The 15,710-nt window shown below is 43.3% G+C and overlaps 1 protein-coding gene across 10 annotated transcripts in view; it reads right to left on the bottom strand.

Moving 5' to 3' along the window:
- SFI1 (SFI1 centrin binding protein) overlaps positions 1 to 15,710 on the bottom strand; it is a 33,902-nt gene that overhangs the window by 17,476 nt on the left and 716 nt on the right. For 3 of the 10 annotated variants that reach the window (XM_083417547.1, XM_083417541.1, XM_083417543.1), the window contains exons 2-12: positions 12,473 to 12,544; positions 9,699 to 9,851; positions 9,097 to 9,168; positions 8,377 to 8,487; positions 7,116 to 7,210; positions 5,341 to 5,458; positions 3,973 to 4,075; positions 3,335 to 3,491; positions 1,933 to 2,094; positions 1,324 to 1,394; positions 626 to 718 (exon numbers count right to left, since the gene is read on the bottom strand). In XM_083417547.1, the coding sequence (XP_083273673.1) occupies positions 626 to 718; positions 1,324 to 1,394; positions 1,933 to 2,094; positions 3,335 to 3,491; positions 3,973 to 4,075; positions 5,341 to 5,458; positions 7,116 to 7,210; positions 8,377 to 8,487; positions 9,097 to 9,168; positions 9,699 to 9,851; positions 12,473 to 12,495 (1,158 nt within the window). In that variant the 5' untranslated portion in view covers positions 12,496 to 12,544. Of the gene's footprint in view, positions 1 to 625; positions 719 to 1,323; positions 1,395 to 1,932; positions 2,095 to 3,334; positions 3,492 to 3,972; positions 4,076 to 5,340; positions 5,459 to 7,115; positions 7,211 to 8,376; positions 8,488 to 9,096; positions 9,169 to 9,698; positions 9,852 to 12,472; positions 12,545 to 13,325; positions 13,676 to 14,133; positions 14,261 to 15,328; positions 15,668 to 15,710 lie in introns of those variants that run through there. The other 7 variants (XM_083417546.1, XM_083417550.1, XM_083417548.1 and 4 more) reach the window with 7 other exon arrangements.

The raw sequence follows: 15,710 nt of genomic DNA, 5'->3' as shown, positions 1-15,710 counted from the left end.
AGTGGCAAATGATAAAAGCAACAGACAATCCTTTTTCTTCCTCTTTATTATTATTGTAGATAAATGTCATAACATGTGATCATATAGGTTCCAAAAAAGTAAGATACAACTATTATATCAATACCAATAAATTGGATTTAAATATACTTCTGAATGCTGTATATAAATAGCCGGGCCACAATTTATTTGGACAACAGCACACATGTAGGTCAACCTATTTATGGTCGACCTAACTTTTTATGATACCTAACTTTTTGCTACCTGGAAGATTGGTTGCTCTGACACATCATGGGAATTTCCATATCCTTAACTTTTACTTCCCTATCCCTAACATCACCATAATTTCTGAGTCCAGCCCAGTCAGAGTCAGGGTACTCCTGATGGCCTGCACAGGTACACAAAGAAGATCGTTTCATGATGTTGTCACACAGTGGTCCATATGTAAGTAACTGTTCCTAACTTTACACACAAACACACACAGAGTTTTCTATAGCTTGCTGCACTGCTTATACCACAGGAACAACTCAGGAACACAAGATGGTAGTTTTCTTGCCAATGTGACCCAGAAGGCACATTAAAGGTTCTGGTTTAGTGTAAATGAAGCAGGGAACACAGTCAAACTCACCATGACTTGGTGCTGCTGATGAGCCAAGTTTATCCTCATTTGCTTGACAGAAGCTTCTGTAACATTATTCCGCAAGGCACTCAGCCCACAGTGCTGTGAAAAGCAAAAGAGCAGGAAGCACGCTGGAGAAGCCACTCCTACTACAAAGGCAAATGTGTGTCTTCAATAGCCCATCTTATTTATGATTTATAAAGATCGGCTTCATACAGAAGAGATATGGGGAACTGGCAGCCTCTGACAACACATTTTGGTATAAAGTGGGATACTGTCTAAGTGTAAACCACCAGCATATTCTCCTACACAAGCCGCATAGAGAGGAACAGTACAAGAGCATTGGCCATGGAGCTGTAGTGCAGGGGTGGGAAATCTTGGGCCTCCAGACATTGCTGAACTTCAACTCTCATCAGCCCCAGCAATCATGGCCAATGACCAGGAATGATTGGAGCTGTAGTTCAGCAACAAATGGAGGGCCAAACCTGTTGTAGTGCGTTCATCTCCAGCCCCATCCTTCCTAAAATTATGCTGCAGGGAGCTGAGATTGGCTGTGGCCTCCAGCTGCTTGTATACACACAGTGCTTGCTTGCCACTGTGGAAAGTGGCCCCATGGGAGAATCATCATGGAGGAACCAACTTTTCCTGGTCAGGTCATTCCAGAGAGGCAAGGCTTCCTCCCACCAGAGATATGGCAAACCTCTTACCAGCAGGTGACATCTGTAGTGGCGCTCAGCAAGTTCATAGTGCTTAGCTTTTTGGGCACACAACGTCACATCTGTTATTCAGGTTAAGAAAAAAAGTTTGCCTAACCAGCTAGAATAGATCAACCTTTCAGTAGTTTATTACTGACCTGGATAAAAGTTATGGGGAAGAATCTACATCCTGCATCTGTGAATTCCACCAAGTTAATCTGCGTTATCCTAACATTCTTCCCTTTACTTTAAATATATTTTCCAAATGTGTGCCCACTCCTTCCTTTGATTGTTAGGCAAAAGAGAAAATAAGCACCCGGTGATCAACTTCTCTGAATATTTTCATGGTTTTACACGCATGTCTTCTTAAAGACTGTGACATAGTGGTCCAATTCTGAGCCATGAGGGCTTACAGAATCAAACAGCAGGGCCTTCCCCAGTCTTTGCTCCAGTGCTGCAGACCTGGAACAAACCTATTGAAATATAGAGTCGTTCCTCATGTTCAAAATGAGTCATTTTAAAAACAACAACCCAGAAGTATCATTTTATACATGCACCTCAACTCTTACTACCCATGTCCCCCCTAACCACTGGAAAGGACGACGAGGAGAATATGGATACACTGCTTCCATCGTGTGAAAACTCTTCGCAAGGCGACCCTCGCAGCCAGCTGAACAAGGTGCTCCTGGTGGGCTTGCAGCTGCTGTCTGTGTTCCCAAGTCAGACGCCACATCGAGAAGCTCTGAAAGAGGACCCGGGTGCGGTTGTGCTGCAAGGCCAGCTCTGGAACAAAAGAGGCAGAAAATGTCCTATCTGTGCTAGGGTCAGGGTCAGGGGGTGGTTTGTAAGCATTGGGTATTCAAGCGACAGATGTTTTGGTATGAAATAGGAGCTGGAAACTAAAGTAATTTATGGTGCCTGCTTGTGGGCTTCCCACTGTGGCACCTGGCTGGCACAGGATGCTGGACTAGATGGGCATTTGGCCTGATTCAGCTTCAGGGCTTTTATGGTATTTAAATGAGGGATCATGGTATTCTGCATGAAAAGCAAATTAGCATTTGCACAGCAGCAACTGTTCAAGCTTGTAAAGAAAGGTGGAGTGTGGAGAAGTTCTGCCCTGCCCCCCACTGTGGGAGCTGAACGGGCTGAGCTAGGGGGGCAATGTAGTAGGCCGTTCTAGAGCTCTTGTCCCGGGGTGGCGGCTGGAAGACCAGGACTGCAATTCCTGCAAAGCAGGGGGCTAGACTAGATGACCCTTGGATACTTTCCAACTCTATAATTCTGTGTTTCTGTGATTCTTTAGGAGCACACACACAAAATGTGCTGAATCACTAAAAGCAAAATGAAAACAGGGCTTTTATATTGTTTACAATTCGGTGTTCTGTGACAGGAGTAAGAGAGTGAAATTCTGCTTCTAAGATTATTTTAGAATTGAATTAGGCGCAGGAATACAAGGGAGGAGGGACTGAGCTCCACCTGTAGTACCTCTAATTTCACAGCCTTTCCAGATATCTAGAGATTCATGCTGAATTCTACTAGTCACCTTCCAGCAATTAAAGAAATGGGGTCTCCCCTACAACCCACCTTTCAATGGAGCTGCTCCCACTGAATAACAACTTTTCTTGAAATCTCCAACTAGAGAGGGGTTTTTTGGCACACATACATATTTAACTCTCAAAGGCACCCAGACATGGTTTTCTACTATGCTCCACCCTTATCAAACAAAGCAATAAAGTCATCACATTTGAAATATTATGCTACACCCTTCTGTACAGGCTTTTAGTGGTCTACTGGATTTCTTGGCAGTGGAGATTTTCTGCAGTTCTGGACAGGCCATTTTATACTGGCAGTGCAATCACTGAGATTCCTGTCTTTGAGCAACAGAAGATGCCTAAGTCCACTTGGAGACAACCAACACCCCAAGGGAAAAACAAAAACTTCTCTCTTAGAAGAAATGCATTATTCTGTGATGCTGGAAGAGAAATCAACTCTATTTTGTCCCAAAGCAGTGTGCGCAACTCACTGTCCTGATGCTCCTTCTCTCTTCGGAGTTGCACATAGGCATGCCAGGATTTCATGGCCCTCCACATCTCCCTGTGCTGCTCATGCATCACTGCCCTGGCCTCCTCCTTTCTCTCATCTTGGATGCACGTATAGCACTCCTTCCATTTGAGCCAGGCCTGACAACAAGGATGAACAGGAAGAATAAGGGTCCGAAAACAAGGCAGTGACAGAAGAGGCAAGGCAGATCTTATTTGCAAACGATTCACAGAAATTGCACCCATCATTACAAACAGCAGCAATTAAATAGTAATAATTTTGTTAGCTAATGGGCGAAATTCAGCTGTGTGCTAGTTACACTTGCGCTAGCAAGAATGGCTTGTGCAAGAGAAGGTGAAAGGAGCCAGCACGGTTCACATGGATAGTTGTGCCACGGTTTGCACTAGCTCCTATACTTTTTGTTGCACAACCAGTTCCACAACAAAAGCTCTGCTAGCGCAACTCTTGAACTGGATTTCATATTGTGCTTTATTATGCTACTACAGCAGCCCTTGCACTGGTTGTCAGAGAACACTGAATCTGGGCCTTTGGCCAGTGTTAGTGTGTGTGCACACAACACAAAGGCACAGGGTTTAAAGGGTTAATATTTCCAGCACTCACACGAAACTGTAAGCCTTGGGCCCAATGCTGTAGAGCCTGACCATCCATTTCACAAGCAATTTGATTCTGTGACCATCTCTTTCTCCACAACCTCCATGCAAGTCTGTTGAAAATAAAAAGGTTAGGACACACTTTAGACTTTAACTCTGATGAAAACAAAGAGTTTTATGAATGTATGTGCTGGAGAACTATAGAGCCCCTTCTGCTTCTTAGAGCAGCTTTTGTCAACGTGGTGCTCTCCCAACATCTTTGACTAAAACTCCCATCAGCCCCAGCCACCACGGTCATGTGATGCTAGGTCTGATGGGAGTTGTAATCCAAAACATTTGAAGGGCACCAGGTTGGTAAAGGCTACCATAGAGATACCCAATGTTTCTGGTCCCTTTTTGATCCTTTACATGACATAAACAACTCACCATGCCAACCAACTAACTAACTGAATAGCATTCTTTACGTACAGTGGTACCTCGGGTTACATACGCTTCAGGTTACATACTCTGCAAACCCAGAAATAGTACCTTGGGTTAAGAACTTTGCTTCAGGATGAGAACAGAAATCGTGCTCCGGCAGCGTGGCGGCAGCAGGAGGTCCCATTAGCTAAAGTGGTGCTTCAGGTTAAGAACAGTTTCACGTTAAGAACGGACCTCCGGAACGAATTAAGTACTTAACCTGAGGTACCGCTGTATTACCGTAGTTTTCAAAAACTGTCTTCTTGGAGGTGGGTGAGTTATTGTTTCCTTGGAAATGTATCATCAGCTCTTGTGGCACTAAGTGCTGGTGGCAACATAGAACAACATGAAAAACATTCCTATTTATTTTTTTAAAAACCCAGCAATTAAAAGCAGGAGCACAAACCAGTGTGGTATGGTGGCTAGAGAACCAAGGCTCAAATTTCCACCCAGGCATGAAGCTCATTGGGTGGTGACCTTGTGCTAGTCACTGCCTCTCAACTTAACCTACCTCACAAAGTTGTTGTGGGGATTAAATAAGAGAAAACGGTGTATGCCACCTTGAGTGCCTTCGAGAAAAAATGTGGGATGTAAATGCAGTAAATAAATAATACGTCTCTGCCAGCCGTCAAATATTGAGGGATCAAATCACGAGGGGTGCAGAAATCTCTTGTGTCCATGTGGAGTAGCCCAGACTAACAACCAGGTTGAGCGAGTCTGCACTGAAGTGTGGAATTGAAAGCCAACGTGGTATAGTGTTTAGAGTTTCAGACTAAGACCGTCATGAGCTCCATGGAGAAAAAGGTGAGATATTAATTGAGATATTAATTAATTGTTTCAGGGTTGGAATATGTAGAAAGATGGAACAGGAGCGCCATGTGCCCCATTAACCCTTGTTTGAACCTGAACCATTTCTCACCTCAAGGCACTCTTTTCCCTGAACTTGAAGGCCTCCAAGTGCATCCGGCGCTTCATCCGGCGCAATTCCACGTAGCTCAGCCAGCGCTGCCACGTCCAAAGGGTTTTCATTTTTGCAGCTGTGAAAAATGTGAAGCCATGGTTTTAATGGCAGGCACGAGTATTTTAAAGATTCCGTATTTTTGTCCTATACACATAACTTCCCAATCCTTTTTGGCCCATACAGAAAAAGCCTGGCTCTAGGAGAGAGGTGTGGCTGGTCAAAAGACTGACGGCAGGCTGTTTTCAGACACAAAAGGATCTTCGTATCTCATCAGGAGGACTGCAAGGGCACCTTGCAACAAGCAGCTGCAAATAGGGCTACACCGGGGACAGAGGGAGGAATGGCACCTTAAATGCTTCATAGTTCTGGAACTCACATGAATAGGACTCTGACGGCCAAATGGAATGTAGTAAGTCCACAATGGGATCTCCAGATTGATTATTTTACTTTTACTTATTAGCATTTCTAAACCAGTCAATACTTAAATATCTCTTAGCAGTATACAAACATAGCATAAAACTATAAAAAGCAGCATATAAGAAAACAGTAGAACAATCCTTGTTCAACTTCAGGTGCTTAAAAAAGACATTTCTATTTCAGCAGGCATTTTGGAAAAGTTTTTTGTTTTTATACTTAAATTTCATTTATCTTATCTGTCATATGCTTTTAATTTCTATGTACCCAGCTTAGAAACTTTGAGAATTAAAAGGTCTAGAAATAGCACAAACAAACAATAAATAATATGGTTCCACCAGGGCAAAAAGATGTCTTCACAAGATATCTGGACCAACTAATACATGGTGATGCCTCACATCTAGTATTTAAGCTTGAAAACAGCTGCTGGAAGTGTTGCTCCACTTTTGATCAGAGCAGCAACACTTGGGGGTAGGGAGAGCAACGCTTTGTCCTACCCCCGACTTTCCTTATCTGAAAATCAGAAGGGTATTTTTTTCTCCAGCGAAAAAAAAATACATAGGTGCTTGCCTCTCTACACTGAGAGAAACAGCAAAGCATGGGGAGGGTGGGAAAGGAAGCTGAGAAGAGGGAGCAATGAGTAAAGATAAGCCAATGAAGTTGCACAATCTTTGGTTCAACTGGGGATACAGAGCACGGGGCTAAAGCTTCTTGAAAAAGACAATTGTAAGGAAAAGATGAGTGGCGCCACTTAGGTGTCATTAAATTAGCAATGCAACTTGCTAGCTAAGCAAAATGTCTGCTAAATTACTGATGCTAATGTAATGTTTATTTAGTAGATATATCAACATAGTTTGCACTATTGTGCTGTAAGATTCAAGATCCTAGTAGAAATTCATGGATTTCACAACAAGCAAGGTTTTCAGAGAACTATCCAATAATGTGTTGTCTGCAACAAAACTCTAAATGCAAAATACATGTTGCTGTTCAGAAATACTGCAGAGCAGATGGAGAACCCCTTGAGCTTTTGCAGAGGCTAGGATTAATTTAACACACAGCAAAATATGCAGAGAAAAGGCTCGGTGCTGGGTTCAAGCAGGCTGCCATCTGCACTGGAAGAGCATGGACACAGCAACCCAGGCTCTTCTACTACAGGGCTGAGGAAACTGTGGTCCTCCAGATGTTGCTCGACTCCATCTCCCAAACAGCCCCAGCCAACCTGGACAAAGTTCAAGGGTGGTGAGAGTTGTAGCCTGGCAACAACTGGAGGGCTACAAGTTCCCTACTCCATTCTTCCACAACAGATTCTATTCTCTCACCATGTGAATCTGCAACACAATAAGTCACCTTCTTCTTTCGCTGCAGGAGTACGTAGGACTTCCAGGCCCGAAAGATCAGGTTGTACAGGAAATACCTGGCCAACAAAAGCAAATAATACTTTGCAAGTGTCAGAACCCAGCCTACCCATTTGCTATACAGATGATTCATTCCAAATTACTATTGAGGAATGCTTTTGCATTGTAATTTTTTGCAACACAAAAAGTATTCATTTATTTACATAGGTGGCAAAACAGGCTGGGAAACAACCACTTGCTTGCTTGCTTGCCTAAGGCAACTAAGAATCCCCTCCAGGCAGAGAAGTTTGTTCCTTTTTTGTTTAAAAATGACTGTCTACGGGTTATGTGTAGGCAGGCAGCCTAGTAAAAACTTTTGTGGGCTAGTAATTATTACTGTTGTGCTTGTTATTTATTTCATTTATGAATTGCTTCCCACAAACTGCCCCAAAGTAATTTGCAACATAGTAACAAATATAAAACAGTTACATATATTAAAAAAATTTAAAATCAATTATAAAAGCAACAGGAGCACATACACACAATAAGTTCAAACGCAGGACAGATACCAGTTGGGATAAAGACACTTTGTTGAAAGAGAAGCGTATTTCGTAGGTGCCAAAAAGACAATAGAGAGGGTTTCTGATAGTAGCTTTTGTGAATTTATTTGCAAAGCAATTATTCATCAAAATATGTTGATGAGTCCATGCTGTATTTGGATGGGTACCTAAAGCCTAGGAACTGGCAAAGCTACATATAGTGCGGTTCCAGAGAGGAATTTTGGTGGCCAAGTGACTGGCCATGAAACACCGGAATGGAAAGAAACAGCAGGGAATTGCTAGTGCAGGCAGCCTATGAGAAAGTGGTTTGGATGATCATGGAAAATAAATATAAATGTACAGAACTGCAGGACAATTACCGTACCTTCAGCTGTACATATAAAGGAAGAAGAAAAGCAGTGATGCAATGCATCCCCGACCCCCTTTTTTGTCCTGTTTGTAATGATCAAACTGAGGATGATTTGGGCTCTAAACTATGGTTAGCGTGAGCCATAGTTTGGATCAATGTGTCTTCCTAGTAAGAACACAGGAAGAAATGCATGCACTTAGGAAAACTGAAAGGAACTGTAGAAATGCCAACATGCCTGGCTGCTTGCTGACGAGGATAGCACAGCTTGCTTTTTGACACATTACAACAAACAGGGGATTTCTTTTCTCTGTAGTATTAGAAAGTACATTTAACAGACCTGTAATGGCAGTCAGCCCGGATGGTGAGCTTCCATTCTTTCCAAATAACCCACCATTCTTCCTTCCACCCTCCAAAGGTTTTCCGCAGTATCTTCTGATCATAATAGTGCCTAGAAATGGAAAGAATACAAAACCTCTAAGACAATGGAAACATACACACAATATTAAATCAATTATTGTAAACTTCTGCCCTTTATCTGTTCGGTCATCATTTTTTCCACTTCCAGTTCACAGATTGGACTGCTCTAGTCCTGCTGAAATCAACAACATTTAAGCATGCTGAACTGTGAGCTAAAACATGCCCTTCATCTGTGAACAAGTGTTCTTAGAGACAATTATAGTTTCAATAATTCTTATGAGTGATTTTCTTCATTTTGTACCAGCAATAAAAGCCCAGAGAAGTTCAGTCTCTCCCAAAATATCACAGCACAGCAGGTGACACTGCTAACAATGAAAGGCTGTGGATTTCAACATCCTGGTGCTCCAGTAGGCTGTGATGGTTCAGACACAACAAAAAAGCATGGTTTGCAAGTTGCCCCTAAATCAGGATCTGAAACTGCAAGCTGAAGCAGATTTGGCCAAACTGTAGTTTCATGTTCTATGTAAAATAACACTCTGTAATTACTTTTTACACATGCACAAGCCATAAGTCCACTTGTGTAGACCAGTTTCACAGAGAAATACTTATCATTTTTAAGCAAAGAACTTGCTTTGCTTACCTGGCACTAGAAGGGAGGACCCTTCCAAATGCCTTCTTCATCCACAAGTAAAGGAATTTCCTAGCCAGGTGTCTGAAAAACATATCTCTCATTGCTTTTTAGCATATATTTATCATCTATACACATTCAGCCAAAGATGAACAAACAGAAACTTCACACATAAATGCTAATTCCTCCATTTAAGTCCACCACTAAAAAAACATCTTTTACATGACATTTTTACCTCACCCTTCCTCAAAAATGAGGTTAAAAACTTTCCTTGTTAACAAACTTGTGAATCTGCTGCTGCTTAATGTATCAATTAGGAGTACAGATCTTTGTTTTTGCAGCTGTTCAGAGTTTGGTAAATCTTTGTTTTAATTATCTGATTACAGTTGCTTTTTACGTTTAACCTGCTTTGAGCAGCTCCTTTGTGGAAGGGGAAAGTGGAGGTGGGGGAATCTTTTAAATGAAAATCACTTCGCCTGCTTGATTTGACTGACGAAGCCGGATCAATGTTTTAAAATGAATACAATAAAAATATACTTACTGGACACGACTACTTTTCATATTAAGTTAATAAGCCCTACAAATAAGATATAAAACATAAACATGTCTATTACCTGATACGGAGTTCTTTTAATCTCCCACCTCGGTTCCAGGTGTATGTCACACGGTACGAGATCCTGCGATTCCCAATCAGACGCGGAGAAGCGAACTGGCCACCTGAACCTCCTTTGTGACTAGGCTGTTTCTGTGTTTTTATAAACTTTGAACTTAAAATAAAGAAAATAAAGAAGATAAGCACTTTTTGCCACTAAGATTGCAAGTCCCTAGGTAACTTAAGACTTTCACAAAGCACAGAAGTAGGATCGAGTGAGCACTCTTCCCTGGGCCCCAGTTCATTCAGAACGATGCTGCATTTGCAACTGGAGAGTGCTGCTGCATTTGTGCTCAGGTCCTGCTTGCTTATGGGCTTCTAGTAAAGGCCCATTTCCTACACTGCACTTATTAGACTTCTTGATGTGACAGTATCTGTGGAAGGGCCTTTCCTACAGAGTGCAGTGACTAATAAAGATCATAAATAGAGCCCTGAAGTTGGATCAGGCAAAGGTCCATCTAGTCTAGCATCCTTTTCTCACAGTGGCCAACCAGATGCCCACTATGGGAAATCCACTAGCAGAACCTCAGAGCAACAGCACCAGATATATAATGGATAAGGTATTGTGGTCACCAGCTGTATGAGGCTTTGTATACCAATACCTGTACTTTGAACTTAGCCCAGTTTCTAATTGGCAGTCAGTTCAAGCCTTTCAGGAATGGTGTAACTTGATGACAACAGTCAATTCCGTGAGCGACCACATTCTTGAACAAGCCTGTCTGAATTTCTGGTTCTAGGGAACATCAAGGGCTTTGGTACAAGAAAGAACATGCTAAGACAGGGAAAATTATAAAAGTAATTGTCTGCAGCCTCCATTTGCCTTAGTATGAAAGAGTAGATGTAGCCTAATACATATAGAAAATACTGTTGCTGTTTCTAAAGCTAGAGAGACTAGGAGATAGGCCAGGGCTGCACATTTGACTGGCCAAAAAATAAAATAAAAATGAACAATTGGATGGTCAAACATTGTCAAATAATAGCCAAATATTTTAAAAATAACAGCGTTATTAGAACAACAAAACCACACCGTACTGTATTTATCAATATGTCTGAGACATATGCTAAAATTGTTACAAATAACTGTGATTGTATATTGATCAACTGATGATATATGATAGTTCAATTCCTGCGTGCCAGTCCCAAGAAAGCAATGATGTGGATTTCCCAGAATTTTTTTCATACAATTTCTTTTCTAAAAAACATCCAATGCATATTACACCATCTGGAAAAATTTCTGATGCCTAGAAAGTGTTCTAATTTAGAATGCTTCTTGTACTGAACTCGTATTTAGTAAACAAAGCTAAGTGTTGGAACTACTCAGCTTCCCTAATGTTATATTTGCAACTGGCATCCATTCATGGTTACTAATGAATTTATAAAACAGAACATTTTTCTTGGAGAAAGAAAGCACTGGGAAAATGTCCATGGAGAATTTTCTACCCTACTTCACGACAAGATTATAAGGTTTTCCCCCTAGAGTAAAAAGTGATGTGGAAGAAGGATGTCTGATTGTGGCCTGCAGACTCACCCTCCTTAATGCAGGTTTTGCAGCATTCTGTACTGTTTCAAAACCCACAAAACCTGTTAGTCCAGAAGTGACAGTGGGACACAGTGAGTGCATGCAACCTGTGGGAGGTGATGTTTCTTTCAACTCCAGCTTCTCTACAACCTAGGTTTATCAAACAACTCTTTTATCAACCACTTAAGACAAGCTCAGACTTGATTACTCTTCCAGAACTAAAAATAAACCTACAAAATCAATCTGCAAAGAAATTATTGAAGAATTAATGGTCAAGAAAGGAGAAGCCAAGCCTCACAGCATTCCGTGGAAAGAAAAAACTGTGGTGTTGTTAAACAATATATTCTAGACCATCTGGCAAAATAATATTTTGGTGGTTGAATGAGCACTCTCCTCCAGCAAAGGGAGGTCTGAGAATGCACCACATTTCTCTGTAAATTTGCCAGAGATAATGTACTGGGCAGGAAGAAGGCTGCTTCTTGTTGAAGTTCAGCCATGATGTTCAGGGGCCAACTTCAGGACAGTCACTGTCTCTCAGCCTAACTGACCTCACAGGGTTGCTGTGAGGATAAAAGGGGAAGGGGGAGAACTGTATACACCACTTTGAGTTCCTTAGAGGAAAGGTAATAAATGAATACATAAAGTGAGGGGAAAGTCTGACATCCAGGAATCTGTTAAGGTAAAGGGACCCCTGACCAGTAGGTCCAGTCGTGACTGACTGTGGGGTTGCGGTGCTCATCTCGCTTTATTGGCCGAGGGAGCTGGCCTACAGCTTCCGGGTCATGTAGCCAGCATGACTAAGCCGCTTCTGGCGAACCAGAGCAGCGCACGGAAACGCTGTTTACCTTCCCGCCGGAGCGGTACCTATTTATCTACTTGCACTTTGACGTGCTTTCGAACTGCTAGGTTGGCAGGAGCAGGGCCCATTGCTCACCCTGTTGCGGGGATTCGAACCGCTGACCTTCTGATTGGCAAGTCCTAGGCTCTGTGATTTAACCCACAGTGCCACCCATGTCCCTCCATGAATCTGTAGCACAGACAAAAATAATTTGATCAAGGTACTGTGTGCTTCTTGTGTAATATTACAGCTTCTAGTTCCACTGCAGTGGTAGCAATCCTTGTTCACAAACTGTTCACCCCTTCCCCGAACTATTTAAGCACTAGCAACAACACAGCTGAGTTTTTGGTACAGGCTCCTCTGTTTAAGTGTTTCTTACCTGACTTTAGCCTTCTTTTCCATCACGTTAACAGCCTTGTATCCTCTACTGTCCAGTCCAGACCACTGTTTTCTGGTAAGAAAAATCCTTTGTCAAAACATAAGGATTATTTTCTTAAAAATCAGTAAGCATACATGGAAAGTGGCCCTGTACAGAGTCAGACCATTGGTCCATCTAGCTCAGTATTGCCTACCCTGACTGGCGGCAGCTCTCCCAGGTTTCAGTTAGGGGACATTCTCGAATCTACCTGGAGAAACTAGCATCCAGAGACACAGTACCTCTGACACTGAAGGTAGTACATAAAAAGAGCCTAGCTGCTGAATCAGACCAAAGGGCCGTCTAGTCCAGCATCCTACGAGATGCCCCAATAGGAAAGCCACAAGTAGAACATGAGCACAACAACACCCTTCTCACTTGTGATTCTCAGCAGCTGATATTCAGAGGTATGGCACTTTCAACATTGGAAGCGGGGGCATAGGCATCATGGCTAATTGCCATCAATAGCCTTAAATCCTCTGTGAATTTGTCCAATCCTCTTTTAAAGCCATCCAAGTTGGTGGTCATCACTGCCTCCTGAGGGAGGGAGTTTCATTGTTTAACTATGTGCTGCATAAAGAAGGACTTTCTTTTCTATGTCCCGAATCTTCCAGAATTCAGTTTCATTGGATCTGAGTTCTAGTGCCGTAAGAAAGGAAGAAAACCTTTCTATCTCACTTCTCTATCCCATGCATACTTTTATACATTTCTATCATGTTGCCTTGTACTCAGCTTTTATCTAAACTAAAAAAATTCCAAATGCTGCAACCATTCTTCATAGCAGAGTCGCTCCATCCTCTTGGAACATTTTCTGTACCTTTTCCAACTCTATTCTTTTTGAGGTGAAGCGACCCCAAGTGTGGTAGCATCATAGACTTGCATAAGGGTCTTTAGATGTTGGAAATTTTATTTTATTTTCCTGTCCAAATCTCTCCAGCCCAAGTACCTGAACCCCTCAATTGTAGTCCTGGGCTGCTCAGAAGACGACCCCCCTATCTCTCCCTCACTGAGATAGTCCAAAGGAAAGCAGAGGGTAATCCCTTGTGAGGGGATCCATTGGATAGCAGGATACTGGTAGGGGTAGCCTGATCTAGGGTTTCGGTTTTGCCGCAGCCTACTGCCTCAGAAGCCAACTTTCGGTTTGCAGAGATGTTTTCATTCTCTTGCCTACAAAAAACGAGCGTTAAAAAAAGAGATTTCTTCAATCTACTATCTGAAAAGGGCAGAGCCTCTTTCTCCCCTTTACTCCTCCTGCTACACGTGTAGAAGGCATCTCCACGACACTTCTCGCTATGCCCGTGTCGGGCAGTCACTGGGAGGGAAGCATCACCGAGAGAAGGGGCTCCCGCCTCTCCTCAGGAAAAAGCGCGGGAAGGCGGCCCGCGGACTCCTCCTCAGCTAACGTCTTTCCCCAAGGCGGCGGCAGCCGAAGCGGAGGCACGGCACACGCCCAGTGGTCGCCATGGCGGGCCGGCGGCATGACAGCTGCCTAGTTACACTTGGGAGGGTCCTCTGACTTGGAATAACTGGCTTTCGGGGGGGCGGGGAAGACCCCCCCGAAAGCCTAGATCCACATTCAGTTGCTCTTCACAGACCCTCAAAACCAACCAACCATCCACACGCACGAAGCAAGTTGACGGGTACCCGAGGCGGGGGGGGGGGGGTTCTTCAAACATTGCGAGACTTCAACTCCCAGCATCCCTTTCCATTGGCACTGCCCGCTGAGGATGATGGGAGTTGAAGTCCCGCTACATCTGGCTAGCACCTGGTGAGCTTTTCCTGCCTTTTTGTCCTCCACGGCGCGTATGGAATGAAAAGTGGAGGGGGCGGGGGGGGGGATGCACAGCCACCCAGCAATTCGTAAACCACGTTTTTCTTTTGAGGAGCAGACCCAGCTGCTTTCAACAGGGCGCGCGCAGTTTAACAGACCCGACTCCCAAGTAATCCTGTTCAGTATTATCGACTTAGAGTAAGCTCCATTGGACGCGCTAGGGCTTCTTACTTCTGAATAAGCGTGCATAGGATTGCATTGTCCTCTGGTTCCATAGGATAATTGCTGTAATGTGGGCTGGCATTCTCATTTCTCCCACAAATATGCAGGAGAGGGGGTACTCCGGTGATTTATCCCTCATCTTATAATGAGGAACAAACCTTGCAGCCCTAAACACATTCCTTCTCAGAAAATGTGAATTGCACGGAAAGGTACTTTCAAAGCGGAGTATCTTAAGTTTCATGAACAAGAGCCCCCTTTATTGCAATTGCGCTTACATAAATATACAGGGGTGGTGGTGATTGTCAACAGTGGGGCGGAAAAAGGTCTGTCATATGTCAACATGGTGGTTCTATGGACGTTTACTCAATAGTAAGTCTCATTGTGTCCAATGGCAGAGGGGTTTAGCACCCAGTAAATGTGTTTTGGATTGCAGCCCAAATGATGCAAGAAACAATTAATTGCTCCTTAACACACTTTAAGCACAGCCAGAGCGGTTAAAAGGCGAGTGTGTCATTCTTATAGATGAAATAGAAGTTTTTATCTGCGTTTCTGAAGCCATAACTATTCCGCATTAACTGATATTCGTTTGTGTCATTACAAAACGCGTTAAAAATTAACGAGAATCAACTGATCGTGCTGCAGTACAATTCAGGATCTCATGACCTGTCTTGTGACATACATCGGGGCTAAATGATTTAATTGAAGCTAATCCATTGCTTTGGATAGCTAAGTATCCCCCCCACCACACAAAAGGCATCTCATAGTTTACAGTGCAAACCTAACCATGCTACTCGGGAGTAAATCCCACCAAATTAAACGGGGCTTACCAGGTAAATGGGGTTAGGCTTTGCAGTTTAAAGAGGTACGCGGCCGGGAAGCATCGCAGTCTTCTCTACCGCTCTGCGCGTCCGAGACTGCAATCCTATTGCACACAATTACTTGGAAGCGAGTTCCTTTATACTTTCAGCGGGGCTTAACTTCTGAAGAGCACGGACAAGACCACCCTGCAACGCTGCACAGGCTCAATCTCTTGGGCTGCAACGCTATGCGCACTAACCAGGGAGTAAAGCCCTACCAAAGCAGTGCAGAGAACAACCCAACCACGCACAGGTGTCATTCAGCGCCTCCTGAGCGGGGACTCCCCGCTGCAGGCAACAATCGATAAGAAAACGAGGCTGTCCTACCGAAACGCCTGAAGGACCCTTCCAT

This window comes from Podarcis tiliguerta, assembly GCF_965153285.1.
Source record: "Podarcis tiliguerta genome assembly, chromosome: 16".
Taxonomy (NCBI): domain Eukaryota; kingdom Metazoa; phylum Chordata; class Lepidosauria; order Squamata; family Lacertidae; genus Podarcis; species Podarcis tiliguerta.
The sequence above is the reverse complement of the archived record's forward strand: the minus strand, read 5'-3'. Positions and strand labels throughout refer to the sequence as shown.